Source organism: Xiphophorus couchianus, chromosome 24, assembly GCF_001444195.1.
Source record: "Xiphophorus couchianus chromosome 24, X_couchianus-1.0, whole genome shotgun sequence".
Lineage (NCBI taxonomy): Eukaryota > Metazoa > Chordata > Actinopteri > Cyprinodontiformes > Poeciliidae > Xiphophorus > Xiphophorus couchianus.
The window spans coordinates 8,980,115-8,992,492 of record NC_040251.1 but is presented as its reverse complement, the minus strand read 5'-3'; the positions used below and the strand labels follow the sequence as shown (position 1 = coordinate 8,992,492).

Genomic DNA, 12,378 nt, shown 5'->3' with positions numbered 1-12,378 from the left:
AGCTAGAGTTATAGTCAGAAGTCAGGGTTTCCTCCAGTGTTTTATCAGCCTGGCAGGCCATCAGGCTTTATTTGCCTTGTCAGGTTTTAGAAGCAGGTTAGAACAGAAATGTCTTCATTAAATTATTCAGCGTCTCTTATTATTAATTATGTTCAAAAAAACTCTTGAATTTTACAACTTAACATATAGGACAAAAAATGTGAAATGACATTTCATGACATATCTACAGCAAAGTGAAAGAGCCGTTTTTAGTTTTCATGTTTATTTTATACCTTTACTGTATTTTGGAGATATAAAATCAGAACAACAACCTCAGCAGGTTAGCTTTTTATTTCTCATTGGCATGTATAAACTTATCTTTGAAGTTGGTGTTGGTGCTATGTGTAATGATTTTACAACACTTTATCTGTTTATCAGTGACCAAGCGAGACTGCCACGTTGGAAGCCATTTCCCCCCCTCAGTAAACGCTTTGGTTATGACCTTGGCAAATAAAAATAATCAGCAGGGAATGCGATGTAAAAATAGACGATAAGATTTATTCAGTCATTTTCACATTGTAAGGTAAACCTTTCCTGGTTTGTAAGGCAGTACAGGTTACAAGGCACATTTCATCAGCTAAACCATGACAAAAACTAAACAAAAATACAATATATATATATATATATATTTACTTTTTTTCTGTTTTTTGTAAAACCAACACATCATAGGGAAACTGTGTGCCAAGCTTGGTCATCTCGGGTCTAAATTTACAAAATCCTCTTTCGATTTCTCATGTGAATATGCATGTAGCAGTGCATAAATAAAACAAATATGTTTAAAGAAACCTGAAAGGGCTTTCCTTTAGCTTCTTGGTTCATATTTATCACCAATAAACAGAACCATGCTACATTAAATGTATGGAAATGTAAGGCTTGTTGTAACATTCATAAAATACTCACATGATCACGTTGCTGCATAAAAAATTTGCCTCTCTGCACTGCAAAATCACAATCTTACCAAGTTTTTTTTTTTAGTTCAAATATCTTGGTACACTTGAAATAAGACAAAACTAACTAAACATATTGAAAGGAACTTGTTTTGATTCAGTAATTATTGAATATTGATGTAATGTACTGGCTCCACTAGCAGATTATTTCACTTATAACACGGGAAACATGTCCTGTTGTAAATGAAATAATTGGGTAGTAGAAGTAATTTTGCTGAAAAGTTACTTCTAAGTTATTTTGTCTCATTTTACGTGTGCTAAGATATTTGTACTAAAAACTAGACCAAAAGTACTTTGCAAGATTTTGTATTTTTGCAGTGAACTATCATGATTACTGTTTGGAAAATCATTCACAGCTAAAACACCAAATCTCTCAAAGTATTTCTGATTTGTTTTCTAGTGCAAATACCTTAGCTTTGTTTTATTTCAAGTGTACTAACTTGAACTTAACTTTTCAGCAAGATATAAAAGCTTGTTTTAAATAAATAATTCTTTAATATTGATGAAAATTCAGTTTCACTTTCATATTTCACTTGAAAAATTTATTTTCATAAGTTAAAAAAACCTGCTAGTACTTTTTCATCAATACGTAGGAATTGACTTAAACTCCTAAAGGATTACTTGTAAGTTTTTAAGTATAATAAAATGTTTGCACTAAAAATAGTCAAAAAAAAATACTTGGCAAGAGTTGGCGTTCTTGCGCAATGTTACTCGATAACGAGGTATGTTTGCAGCACTGGAAAATTACAATGCAGGTAGATTTATCTGAGCCGTGGAGCTCAACCACAGCTGCGTTTTATATAAAAATATGTCCCTGAAGGCTATTTATAAGGATCTTGAAATTACATTATATTCATTTAACAACTTTGAATTTGACAGCATGTTAATGCAGACTGTGTATAAACTTTTCACAATATAAAAAACCAGAAAGAAGGAGGATTCAGGCTTTTGTTATATGGCCTCTTGCTTCGTGATGGTCGGCTGAGGGATGGAGGTCGGCTGCTTGGGCACCGTTGCTATGACGCCCTGAGGCATTTTGTAATGTTCTGATCCAGAGGCGGTGGGCGGGGACGGGATCGGGGTTTCAGGAGTGGCTGGAAAGTGAAATGCGAAAGAGACGGTTAGAGGCAGAACTGCACGGAAAGTGGAAATTTCTCAGCGCATTAAACATGCTAAGAAAGGATGGAATAAGCCAGATTAGTTTCCGTGGAGAATTTAAAGGATTAGCCTGGTTTTCTTCCTGCTCCACAAGAAGCTGAGTGACGAAAAAGTGCCAATGTGTCTGAATTTTAATTATTTCTATAGTTATATATTATAATAGTTCTATATTACTAACATAGAACTTCCACAGCCAAGCAAAATTGTGTAAAAATCCTTAAATGCTTGTTTCAGAGCAGATTGCTTAATATGGAAGAGGATTACAGCCACTAATCTGACTTTAATCCCATAATTCTGACTTTTTTCCCTCAGAATTTTGACTTTAATCTTTTAAATCTTAAAGTCACAGTTTAGAAGATTTAAGTCAGAATTGTGAGTTTAGACAGAATTCTGAGATTAAAATGAAAATTCTGAGAAAAAGTAAATTATTTTTTCCCTAGTGGCCCTAATCTTCTTCCATAGCTACAAAAGCAATCATGCAACTTAAAATAGTTTACATTTCAACACAGTGCAACTGTAGTAAGTATTGCATAAATAAGAAATGAGATAAAAAAATATACATTTTCTCATTCTATATATTTTTTTTAAAGTAAAAATCTTAACTTTGGCATTCAACAACAGCAGCAAGTATATTTCCAGTAGCTTTACAAATCTAAACACTGAGATTTTTGAATATTCTTCATTGTAAAATAGTTTAATTTGACCCATCAGAGACTGAACTTGGCAACCCCTTTGTATTGTAGTTCTGGTTTTAAATTTAAGGTAATTGTCATGCACTGGAAGGTAACATTTATATTAAAGTTGTAATATCAATTGAAAGTGCATACTTCGGTAGAGGTTACAATTCCTGAATTAATTTTCATGAACTTACAGATTTGACCGTTGTGGATTGGCGTTGGCATGTTGCTGGTTACTATGACGTTGCTACTGAGATGCTCCTGGACCAGATGAGGGTGCAGAGAGTGCGGCGCATGTGGAGCTTCATTAGCCGAACCTTAGAGAATTAGATTTATAGTCATTATACAGCAAGTAGTAAAATGAAATTAACAGGACAGCTCTTCTTAGGGCATTTATTAACAAAGTAACAAAACACATAAGATCACAGTGTGATCTGGGGAGGGGAAAGAAACTGCATTATTGATAAATCGTTAAAATAAAGAACAACATACAATTAACAGGAAAAAGACATTTTGCTTCAAAACTCAAAGAATCAGGTTTGCTTTATACCACAACATATTAGGGCCATTGTAGACGGGAGCAGGAGACGGTGGTAAATTAACTATTAATCAAAATTGTTCCAAATAAAATCTTGGACATTTCTGAGTTTGAAAGGTCAAACATTCCTTAGAAAAAAGCTTGGAGACTGAGGTTAATCTGAGAAATTTTCTAAAAAAATAAAATAAAATCTGAGCTTGATTGTCAAATTTTCTACAAGAAATCAGAAATTTTGAGATTAATTTCAGAAATTTTCTAAAAGAAATTTCTGAGTTTCAAACATTTGATAGAATAATCAGAAATTTTGAGATTAATCTTTGAAACTTTCTTGGAAAAACAAGAAAATTTCTGAGCTTGAAAAGTCAAAACATTGTTGGAAAAAAGTCAAATTTTGTGATCTTAAAAATTTTCTAGAAAATAGTTTCTGAGTTTCAAAAGTCTGACATTTTAGACATTTCAAGATCAGAAATTAGTGAGGGTGCGGGGGTTCTAAAAAAACTTATGAGATTTTTGGTGGAAATTTACTCCTCCCATATTTCCCTCATCTGCAGCAAGCCTAATGCGCTGTTGCAATTTTGAGGCTTTTTTCTTTAAAGACCTTTAAAGAGCTCTTACCTCCAAGAAGCATCTCTTGCAGCAGATTGTCGATCTTGGCCATGCCAAAGAGTTTTACAAACTGGATCTGCTCGATCATCTGCCAGGTGATGCTCTGTAGCGTTGGCAGCAGCAGGAGCAGCTCCCCGAAGCGACCTCGGGAGTCGTACTGCCGGTCGTTGATGTAGTCCTCCAGGCTGACCTGGACCTGGTACCGCATCCGCTTGATCTTACCCGGGTCACTCAAGCCTTTTGCATCTGAGGACAAAGAAAAATACAAAAAACAGGAAGTTTTGAGCTGCATCTCTGTGCAGATGAATGCTGAGTTCATGCATAAATATCCAAAATCTTATCAAGTATTTTTCTTTGAATGTAATTTCTAGGGCAAATATTTTCTATTTAAATAGAATAAATCTAATTTACAATCAATGTTTCAGCAAGATATAGGAACTTAGGTTAAAAAAAATTTTTGACAAAGTATTAGTTCTCCTTAGATCATTTCACTTATAACAAGAGATGTTATAAGTGAAATAATTTGCAAGTGGAACAAGTAATTTTTTAATTAGTTGAGGAATTAACTCAAAACAAGTTCCTATATCTTGCTGCAAAGTTACTTATAAATTAGTTTTGTCCTATTTCAAGTGTATAAAGGTATTTACACTTGAAACTAGACCAAAAATACTTTATATGATTTTGTGTTTTTGCATTATATCTTGTCTAGTTCCTAATGAAAATGTCTAATGCTTAAAATAGGACAAAACTAACTTACGAGTAATGTTTCAACAAGATGTCGGAGCTTGTTTTGAGTTAATTCCTCAATATTGATTAAAAATTACTACACTTACAATATAGGAAGACTGTCTCGTTAAAGTGTAATAAACTGCCAGTGCAACTTGTATCTTTTTCATCGATATTAAGAAATTATTTACATAAACATAGAAATAGGAGCTTGTTTTAACTCAATAAGTTTCCAATATTGATAATATTCTAGTTCCACTGGCAGATTAGTGCACTTACAAGACATTTTTCAGGTTTTATCTGAAATAGTCTGTCAATGCAACAAATACTTTTTCATCAACATTCAAGAATTACTAAATTAAAGCATGCTCCTATATTTTTCTGAAAAGGTACTTGAGTAAGTTTTGTTGTATTTTAAGTGCACTAAGATATTTGCACTAAAACACGAACAAAAGTATTTGGTAAGACTTTGTGTTTTTGCAGTGTGCCTGTTTGATTTCAAAGAGGATTTTGAAAATCCAGACAGACCTGGGTCGAAGAAAACGATGGCCTTTAGGCAGGCGTATTCGTTGTCGTCTATCTGGAGCTCTTGAAAGGGAAGCACCAGCTCATCCAGGATCCTCACTGCTACCCTTCCCACCTCCAACTCTGGACAGTTTCTGGGAATAATGTGATCGTTTCCTGCAAATAAAGCGCATTTTTAGCAAATTCCAGAACCTACTGAGGATGCAACACTATGACTTGTGCCTATTTTACCTAATAAGAGGATGTCTTTGTAGAGCATGGACCTCTTGGCTGCACCAAGCAACAGATGCTCTCCTGCATGAGCTCGCAGCAGCGCCACCTAGAATAAAGTCAAGTTAAATCAGTTAACGGTGTTTCTGGAAGTTTTAGGAATGCATCCGTTCCTGAAGGTCTCTCACATGAACGCAAAAAAAACAACAAAAAAACGGACCCATCCTCTCGCCATCCACCCTCCATCAGCAAATCAGTTACTAAGACCCGGTGATCACACTGTTAATGATTGTGGACGTTTTTGGAGGAGGGATGTGACTTTAAAAACCAAAGTCATCATATTCTAACTGGGGATTAAAACACATTAACTATTCTGGTTGAAAAGTTGAAGAGTTTTGTCGAGAGGAGGTTTGCTTTTTCTTAGAGATTTGTCTTGTACTCCTTTTTTCCCACACTGCTAAAACACAAAATCATTTTTGGTCTAGATTCTCCTGCAAATATCTTAGACTTCAAATTAGACGACAAATTTGAAGGTAAGTTTTCAGCAAGATATAGGCATTGTTTTGAGTAAATAATTTCTTAAGTTTATCAGGAGTTAGTAATTCCTTAATATTGATTTAAAAAAGACTCATTCCATTATCTCATTTATAATATGGGACAAATGTCTTGTTATAAGTGAAACAATCTGCCTGTGGAAATGGTACTTTTCAAAATCAATATTAAGGAATTATTTACTGAAAATAATCTGTTGCATCTTGCTGAAAAGTTGTTACTTAGATATTTACAATTGAATGCAAGTGTCGTTGTAAATGGAGTAAATTTTTGCCAAAACACTGAAATTTTTCTAGATTATTTTCTAGAAAAAAAAACAAACACTTGGAGTCTTTTGTAGCAAACTTTTAACTTTTTGGTCTCAAACGTTCAAATCTTGATAAAACTTGAAATTATTCAAATATTTTTAAGCAAATTTTTCAACTTTGCTAAAAAATAAATAAATACAAATCTAGAAGAAAAACTCAAATTCTGAACATAATCTCACATTTTTTGACTTGTGGAGCTCTGAAATTTCCATTATTTTTCTAGAAAATGTCTGAGATTAACCTTTACGTTTCTTGGTGGAAATGTACTACTCCCTTTTTTTCCGTCTTCAATGGTCCTAATATGCCCTCGTAGATATTCGCACTAGGAACTAGACCCAAAGTACTTGCTAAGACTTCATGCTTTTGCAGTGCACCAACTGGGGTTTTATTGAGGAAGAAGTGATTACAGCCAGTGGAAAAGTCTCCCATGTTGTAGATGTGAGCCAACTGGTTGATAAGTGACCAGACTGGCTGAACTCTGCTTGTGAATGAGCCTCACCTGGTCGTCCAGGGGAAGGTCGCAGAAAGCTGGGATGTACTTGGCCCACTCCACCAGAACCAGCAGCTGCTGCTTCATGGACTCACAGACGTCAGTGATGGTGGCGATCTTTTTGGTCCTTATGTCGCCGTTCAGTATAGGCGCAGGCGACGTGATCTGCACAGAGACGCACAGATTCGTCACCATTGATCAGTAACAGTCAGGTGTTAGATTTATGTTGGGAGTTACCTGTCTTGATAGAACGTCTGCCTGAATGAGTGCGTTGATAGAGGGTAGACTGCTGTCTTCGTAGCTGGACCGCCTGGTGCTGATTCGGTCTCTCTCGTTCTGTACAGCTAAAGGAAAACAGATTTGTACGGTTAAAATAGAACAGAGTGCTTTGGGTTTGTAGCTGCACTGCAAAAGAACCCAAAATCTCAGTATTTTTATCTAGTTTCTAGGGCAAATATTGGTACTGTTACGGCTCTGTTGCAGGTGCTTTTGTCTGTCTTTGTGCTCCTCCAGGTGTTGCTGGTCAGTTGATTTGGAGCACAGAGTATTTTAGCCTGGCTGTCTCCACTTTCTGGGTCGCCTTTGGCGTCCACTCTGCCGCTTGATGCTTGTGGTTCTCTGCTGTCGGCCTCAGCTCCCCTCCTTTTGCACATTTGAGTTTGTCTTTGTTTTTGCACTTCAACACTTCCATATGCACTCATACACCACATCCAAGCATTTGCATTACACCACTGATACTGGCATCCACAATCCATTGTTGTTTTTGTTAATAAATATTGTTTTTATGCACTTTAACCACTGCATGGTCTCCCGTTTAACTTATAGGACCATGTTGTATTTAGGCTGCAACCAACAATTATTTTAGAAATCTATTATTCTGACGATGAATCGGATTATGTAGCATTCCTTTAGTCAATCTGAACCGGGTGAAGCTAAAATAAAATGCCACTGGAGGAGTTTTGGTTAAAACCTATTTTTTGTGGTGTTTTATCTTAAATGCAAAATGTACAGTATACATTTTGTACAGTTTTGGCTTAATTACTGCTCAAATGGACTTTTATAGAGTGTATATTCCAGTTAATTGATCAATTAAGTAATTAGTTGACAATTATTTCAATAATTGAGTTTTCAGCCCTAGCTGCATTATTTTGAAGACTTAATGAATTTCAGAAGCCTGACCATACGTCAAGATTTTAAAATTAACTCTGACAGTAACCAGAAAAAAGGTAGAGATAATACCGAAGTGATGTTTCCTCATAATCTTTCCAGTTTGGAGTCTCACTGCAGACACAGGCTTAAGGAGCTTTTGTTAAGACGGATAGCAAAAATTGAAATGGGTAAAAATAAAAGTGTCATCAATTGCTCCTAAGTCAGAGTTGTACACCAAACAAGTAAAAACATCTGCCAAACTTGACGCCTATGTTCATCAGCAGAAGTTAATTGGACATTCCGACTTTTCAAGTTATAACTGAAAGAAACCAACATTTAGCCATTTCTAAATATCCAACAAACCCTGCTGTAGTTTTGAAAATTGTGTAATGTGAAGTTCCTACAGAAACTTACAGCTGGCTTTCTTGTGTCTAATTAATGTTATTATAATATACACTGTAAAAACAGAATCTTACCAAATATTCTTTGTCTAGTTTCTAGTGCAAACATCTTGGTAGATTTGAAATAAGACAAAACTAACTTAATAGTAACTTTTCAGCAAAATGTAGGAGCAGTTTTAGGTCAATAATTTCTTTATCTTGATTAAAAAGTACTAGTTCCACAGGCAATGTTATCAATAACAAGTAATGTTTTCGATGTTAAGTGAAATAATTTTTACAGTTAAAGTAGTACTTTATCAATATTGAGAAATTATTGACTTGAAACAATATTCTTGCTGAAAAGTTACTTGTAAGTTAATTTTGTCTTATTTAAAGTGTACGAAGATATTTGTACTAGAGAGTAGACAAGAATACTTGGTAAGATTCTGTGTTTTTGCAGTGTACAGCTGAGAGAGATGCATCTTAAAACAGAGCCCTGAGGGACTCTGAATGAAAAGACTAAAAAAAACTAGAAGTTTCTGGGATTTTCACCAGATCATGAAGACTGTGGCTCATCTAAAAGTTGTTGGTTTAATTACAGACTCGTATTGGTGAAGTAATGTGGCTCAAAGTGCCTTCAGGAGTCAGGATTAGATCAATTCACTCTGTTTAGTAGAGCTCAGTATCAAAGCCAGAGGTAATGTACAATAAAACTGGGACTGTCAATTCTCTCGTTTGTCTTTTCACACCTTGAGCAGTGCAGTTTCAGTGGTGGGCGTTTTTTAAAGGCTTGACTGAAAATGAAAGAAAATACAATGTGCTTCACAAAAAACACAAAATCTTACCAGGTATTTTCAGTCTAGTTTCTAGTGCAAATAGCACATTTGAAATAAGATAAAACTACCTTTGCAAGTAACTTTTCAGCAAAATATGGCAACTTGTGTAAAAGTCAATAATTCCTTAATATTGACAAATAAGTACTGGTTACATTGGCAGGTCATTTGACTTATGACACATGGGCAAAAGTCAATAAAGTGTTGACTTAAAACAAGCACCTATATCTTGTTGAAAAGTTGCTTATAAGTTAGTTTGGTCTTTTTGAAGATATTTGCACTATAAACTAGACTACTAGGAAATGCTTGGTAAGATTGTGTGTTTTTGCTGGGTAATCTGGAATTGGTCAATATGTGGTCTTGTTTAATCACAAGCTCCTGCTTAAAACTGATTTTCCTTTTTTTTCACTCAGGTTGAGATAAAACTGACAGAAAAAAACGGAAGTGTTGATTTGTTTGTTTTTTTTTTCCCTCTAAGGCTGAATGTGGAGACACTGCAAAGAAAAATGAGTCTTCGGAGGTTATTATGTTTATCAGTATATGACCATTATTGCCTGGAAATGTTTGCTCAGCATAAGCTTGTCGGAGACTCCGCTGTTCTGCAGAGTGAACATTAACAAATCCGTACTCTCTTGGGTGTTGCAACACCCAGAGACAAGTCGGATCAATTCTGCAGAGACGGCTCTGATTTGCTGATTCTGATGGAAATTTTGCTTTTGATTTGCTTCTGTTTAGTCAGACGCAAGATTTAGTCATCTGCAGGATGTTTTTAAATGGTCATACCTTCCTTCTTCATGCCAGCTCTGAAGCATTTCTTCAGTCTGCAGTATCTGCATTGGTTTCTCTTGTCTTTGTCTACAATGCACTGCCTATTAAACCTGAAAAACAGATATTTGTTTGGGTTTTGCTAGTGATGCCAGAGTTTCAAACGCAACATTAATGTTTCTCCAATTTCACCATTCTCACCTGCATGAGTACATGTGGTTCTTGCGGACGCTGCGCCTGAAGAAGCCCTTGCAGCCATCGCAGCTGGACGCCCCGTAGTGCTTCCCCGTCGCTCTGTCACCACATATGGCGCACAAGCTGCCTGCTGCCAAGTGGCCCGTGGTGTTCATGTTGGCGCTTTCAGCTGGCGAGGAATCTTAAGACACACAGAAAACTTGCGTCATTAGCTTTTGGACGTATGCTGTAACAAGGTGACCTGATGCCAAAAGCCTGTGGAAATATGTTCGCTGCAAAAACACCAAATCTTACCAAGTATTTTTTGTGCAGTTTCTGGTGCAGTGCACTTGAAAACTAGCCGAAAATTAACTTTTTTAGCACGATGTAGGAGCTTGTTTTAGGTAAGTAATTTGTTATAATTCCTTAAAAGTTCATTAAGGAATTATGTCTCATCAATATTAAAGAGTTATTGACGTAAAACAAGCGCCCATTTCTAGTTTTCTCTTATTTCAAGTGTACCAAGATGTTTACACCAGAAACTAGACCAAAATACTTGGTAGGATATTGTCTTGTTTGCATTGTTTGATCACCAGTGTTCCTTGAAAGGCATGAAAGGCCAGACAAAAAAAAACCCCATTGGCTCCACTGTTTCTAATCAAAAACAACAATCCAGAGCGCCTGGGAGTCTTTTACCTTCCTGAGTGATTCAGTTAGTCAACAGAAGATAATTGATGTTGGTTTGATTTCCTCTGAGGAGATAATCACTGGAGACAGTTTTCTCTTTAGCTACAGTAACAGTCATGGGGCGAAATCAATCAATGAGAAGCTATGTTGAAATCTTTGGTGTAGAGAAAAACATTTTCATAAAAAGTTGCCCTATTGGTTTCAGTTTCTTGTCTTTAACTCTCTTTGGGAATTTTGGAATCAGTATCCAAGCCTGTTGTCATGGGAGACTGCCTGTACAAATAGGTCCGTGTCAGTTTAAGGACGAATCGAAGAACTTCATCCCTTTCTCTCCAGCTTGAACAGTGTGGGAACAGACGGTTTGTAACAAGAGATGGGCGATCATGATACTCCGGTTACTGCTTCATCTGAGGGTGAATATCAATCCGACGTTACGGGAGTCACACCGAGTCACGGTGCAAGCTGGAACAGGTCAAAGCCGCTCGCACAACCCTGACCTCCGTGTGCTTTAGGAGTATGACGATCTCATAAAAGCAAAGCTCTTAATGTTTTACTATCGCACCCCGAGGTGATAAAAGAGAGCCGCTGCAACAGGGTCATCCCATGCGAGCGAAGGGGGCAGATGGACAAATGACCCCGCATTATCACCTCCTGCCAAAACTCGCGTCTGAACAAAGTTTTAAATCAGTAAAAGTTTCAAAGTTCAATGCCAGAGCCGCATATATGAGACTCACCTGCACCCAAAGGGAGCACTTGCATGTTTTCGAACTCCAGCGTGGTGTAGGCCGGGTCCAGAGCCTCGCTGTAGTCTGCCATGTCCATGTCTACCACCGGTTTGGGTAAAGGAAGTCTCAACTACCTGACAGTGGGGCAGAAAGACTTGTCCAAGAAGCTAATGCCCCCCTCCTCCTTTCTTTTCTCACACCTCTAATTTTGCCCCCTCCCTTGGTGGCTGTAGGCCTAGCCCCGCCTAGAAACAGAACCGGTCTTAGTCCTGGCTTGGCGTGATGAAGACCCGCCGCTGTCAGAACAGAGAGCAGTGACTGAGAGCAGTCCTGCTGTACTGCCAACCATCGGAGAGGTGGAGTGACTCCTCGGTTGATGGTTAACTAAACGCTCCAGAGGTGAATCACAGGGTTGCCTCTTCTTTTCCTTTTTTTAAGCAGAGATAGCACAACTTCAATATCAGCCACCTCTGCATAATTTTCCTTCAGAAGCGGGATAAACAATCTCTTTACGGTGCAAAATCTTACCAAGTATTTTTGTCTCGATTCTAGTGCAGATATCATAGTTTGTTTTATTTCAGGAGCAGTGACTTGCAATTTGCTTTTCACTGCAAAACACGAAATCTCACCAAGTATTTTTGGTCGAGTTTCTAGAGCAAATATCTTGGTACACTTGAAATAAGACAAAACTAACTTTTCAGTATATGTAGTTTTGTTTTGAGTCAATATTTCCTTAACACTGTGTGATAACGTACTAGTTATTGGCAGATTATTTCATTATTAAAACATTTTTCCCATATCATTAGTACAATTATCTGCCAATGGAACTGGACGTTTTCATCAATATTAAGGAATTATTTACTGTAAACAAGCTCCTATATCTAGCTGA

The 12,378-nt window shown here is 36.7% G+C and overlaps 1 protein-coding gene across 2 annotated transcripts; it reads right to left on the bottom strand.

Moving 5' to 3' along the window:
- Nucleotides 1-517: 517 nt before the first annotated feature.
- hnf4a (hepatocyte nuclear factor 4, alpha) lies at nt 518-11,803 on the bottom strand. Of its 2 annotated transcripts, none has more exons than XM_028010174.1 (10): nt 11,499-11,803; nt 10,105-10,279; nt 9,922-10,016; nt 7,014-7,120; nt 6,786-6,941; nt 5,448-5,535; nt 5,220-5,372; nt 3,975-4,211; nt 3,016-3,138; nt 518-2,080 (listed from the first exon to the last, which is right to left on the bottom strand). In XM_028010174.1, the coding sequence occupies exons 1-10, from the start codon at nt 11,584-11,586 to the stop codon at nt 1,938-1,940; spliced, it is 1,365 nt and encodes a 454-aa protein (XP_027865975.1). In that variant the 5' UTR covers nt 11,587-11,803; the 3' UTR covers nt 518-1,937. The 2 variants fall into 2 exon arrangements, with proteins under 2 accessions (XP_027865975.1, XP_027865976.1); XM_028010175.1 differs by lacking the exon at nt 11,499-11,803 and adding an exon at nt 10,774-11,313.
- Nucleotides 11,804-12,378: the final 575 nt, after the last annotated feature.

What these genes read in the sequence shown, in the direction of transcription:
- hnf4a (XM_028010174.1), bottom strand. Translation starts at nt 11,586, where the DNA reads ATGGACATGGCAGACTACAGCGAGGCTCTGGACCCGGCCTACACCACG. An exon ending in AGCTGGCATGAAGAAGGAAG is followed by an intron (nt 7,121 to 9,921) that starts GTATGACCATTT and finishes GTTTTCCTTTAG; the next exon opens with CTGTACAGAACGAGAGAGAC. An exon ending in GCAAGAGATGCTTCTTGGAG is followed by an intron (nt 3,139 to 3,974) that starts GTAAGAGCTCTT and finishes TAATTCTCTAAG; the next exon opens with GTTCGGCTAATGAAGCTCCA.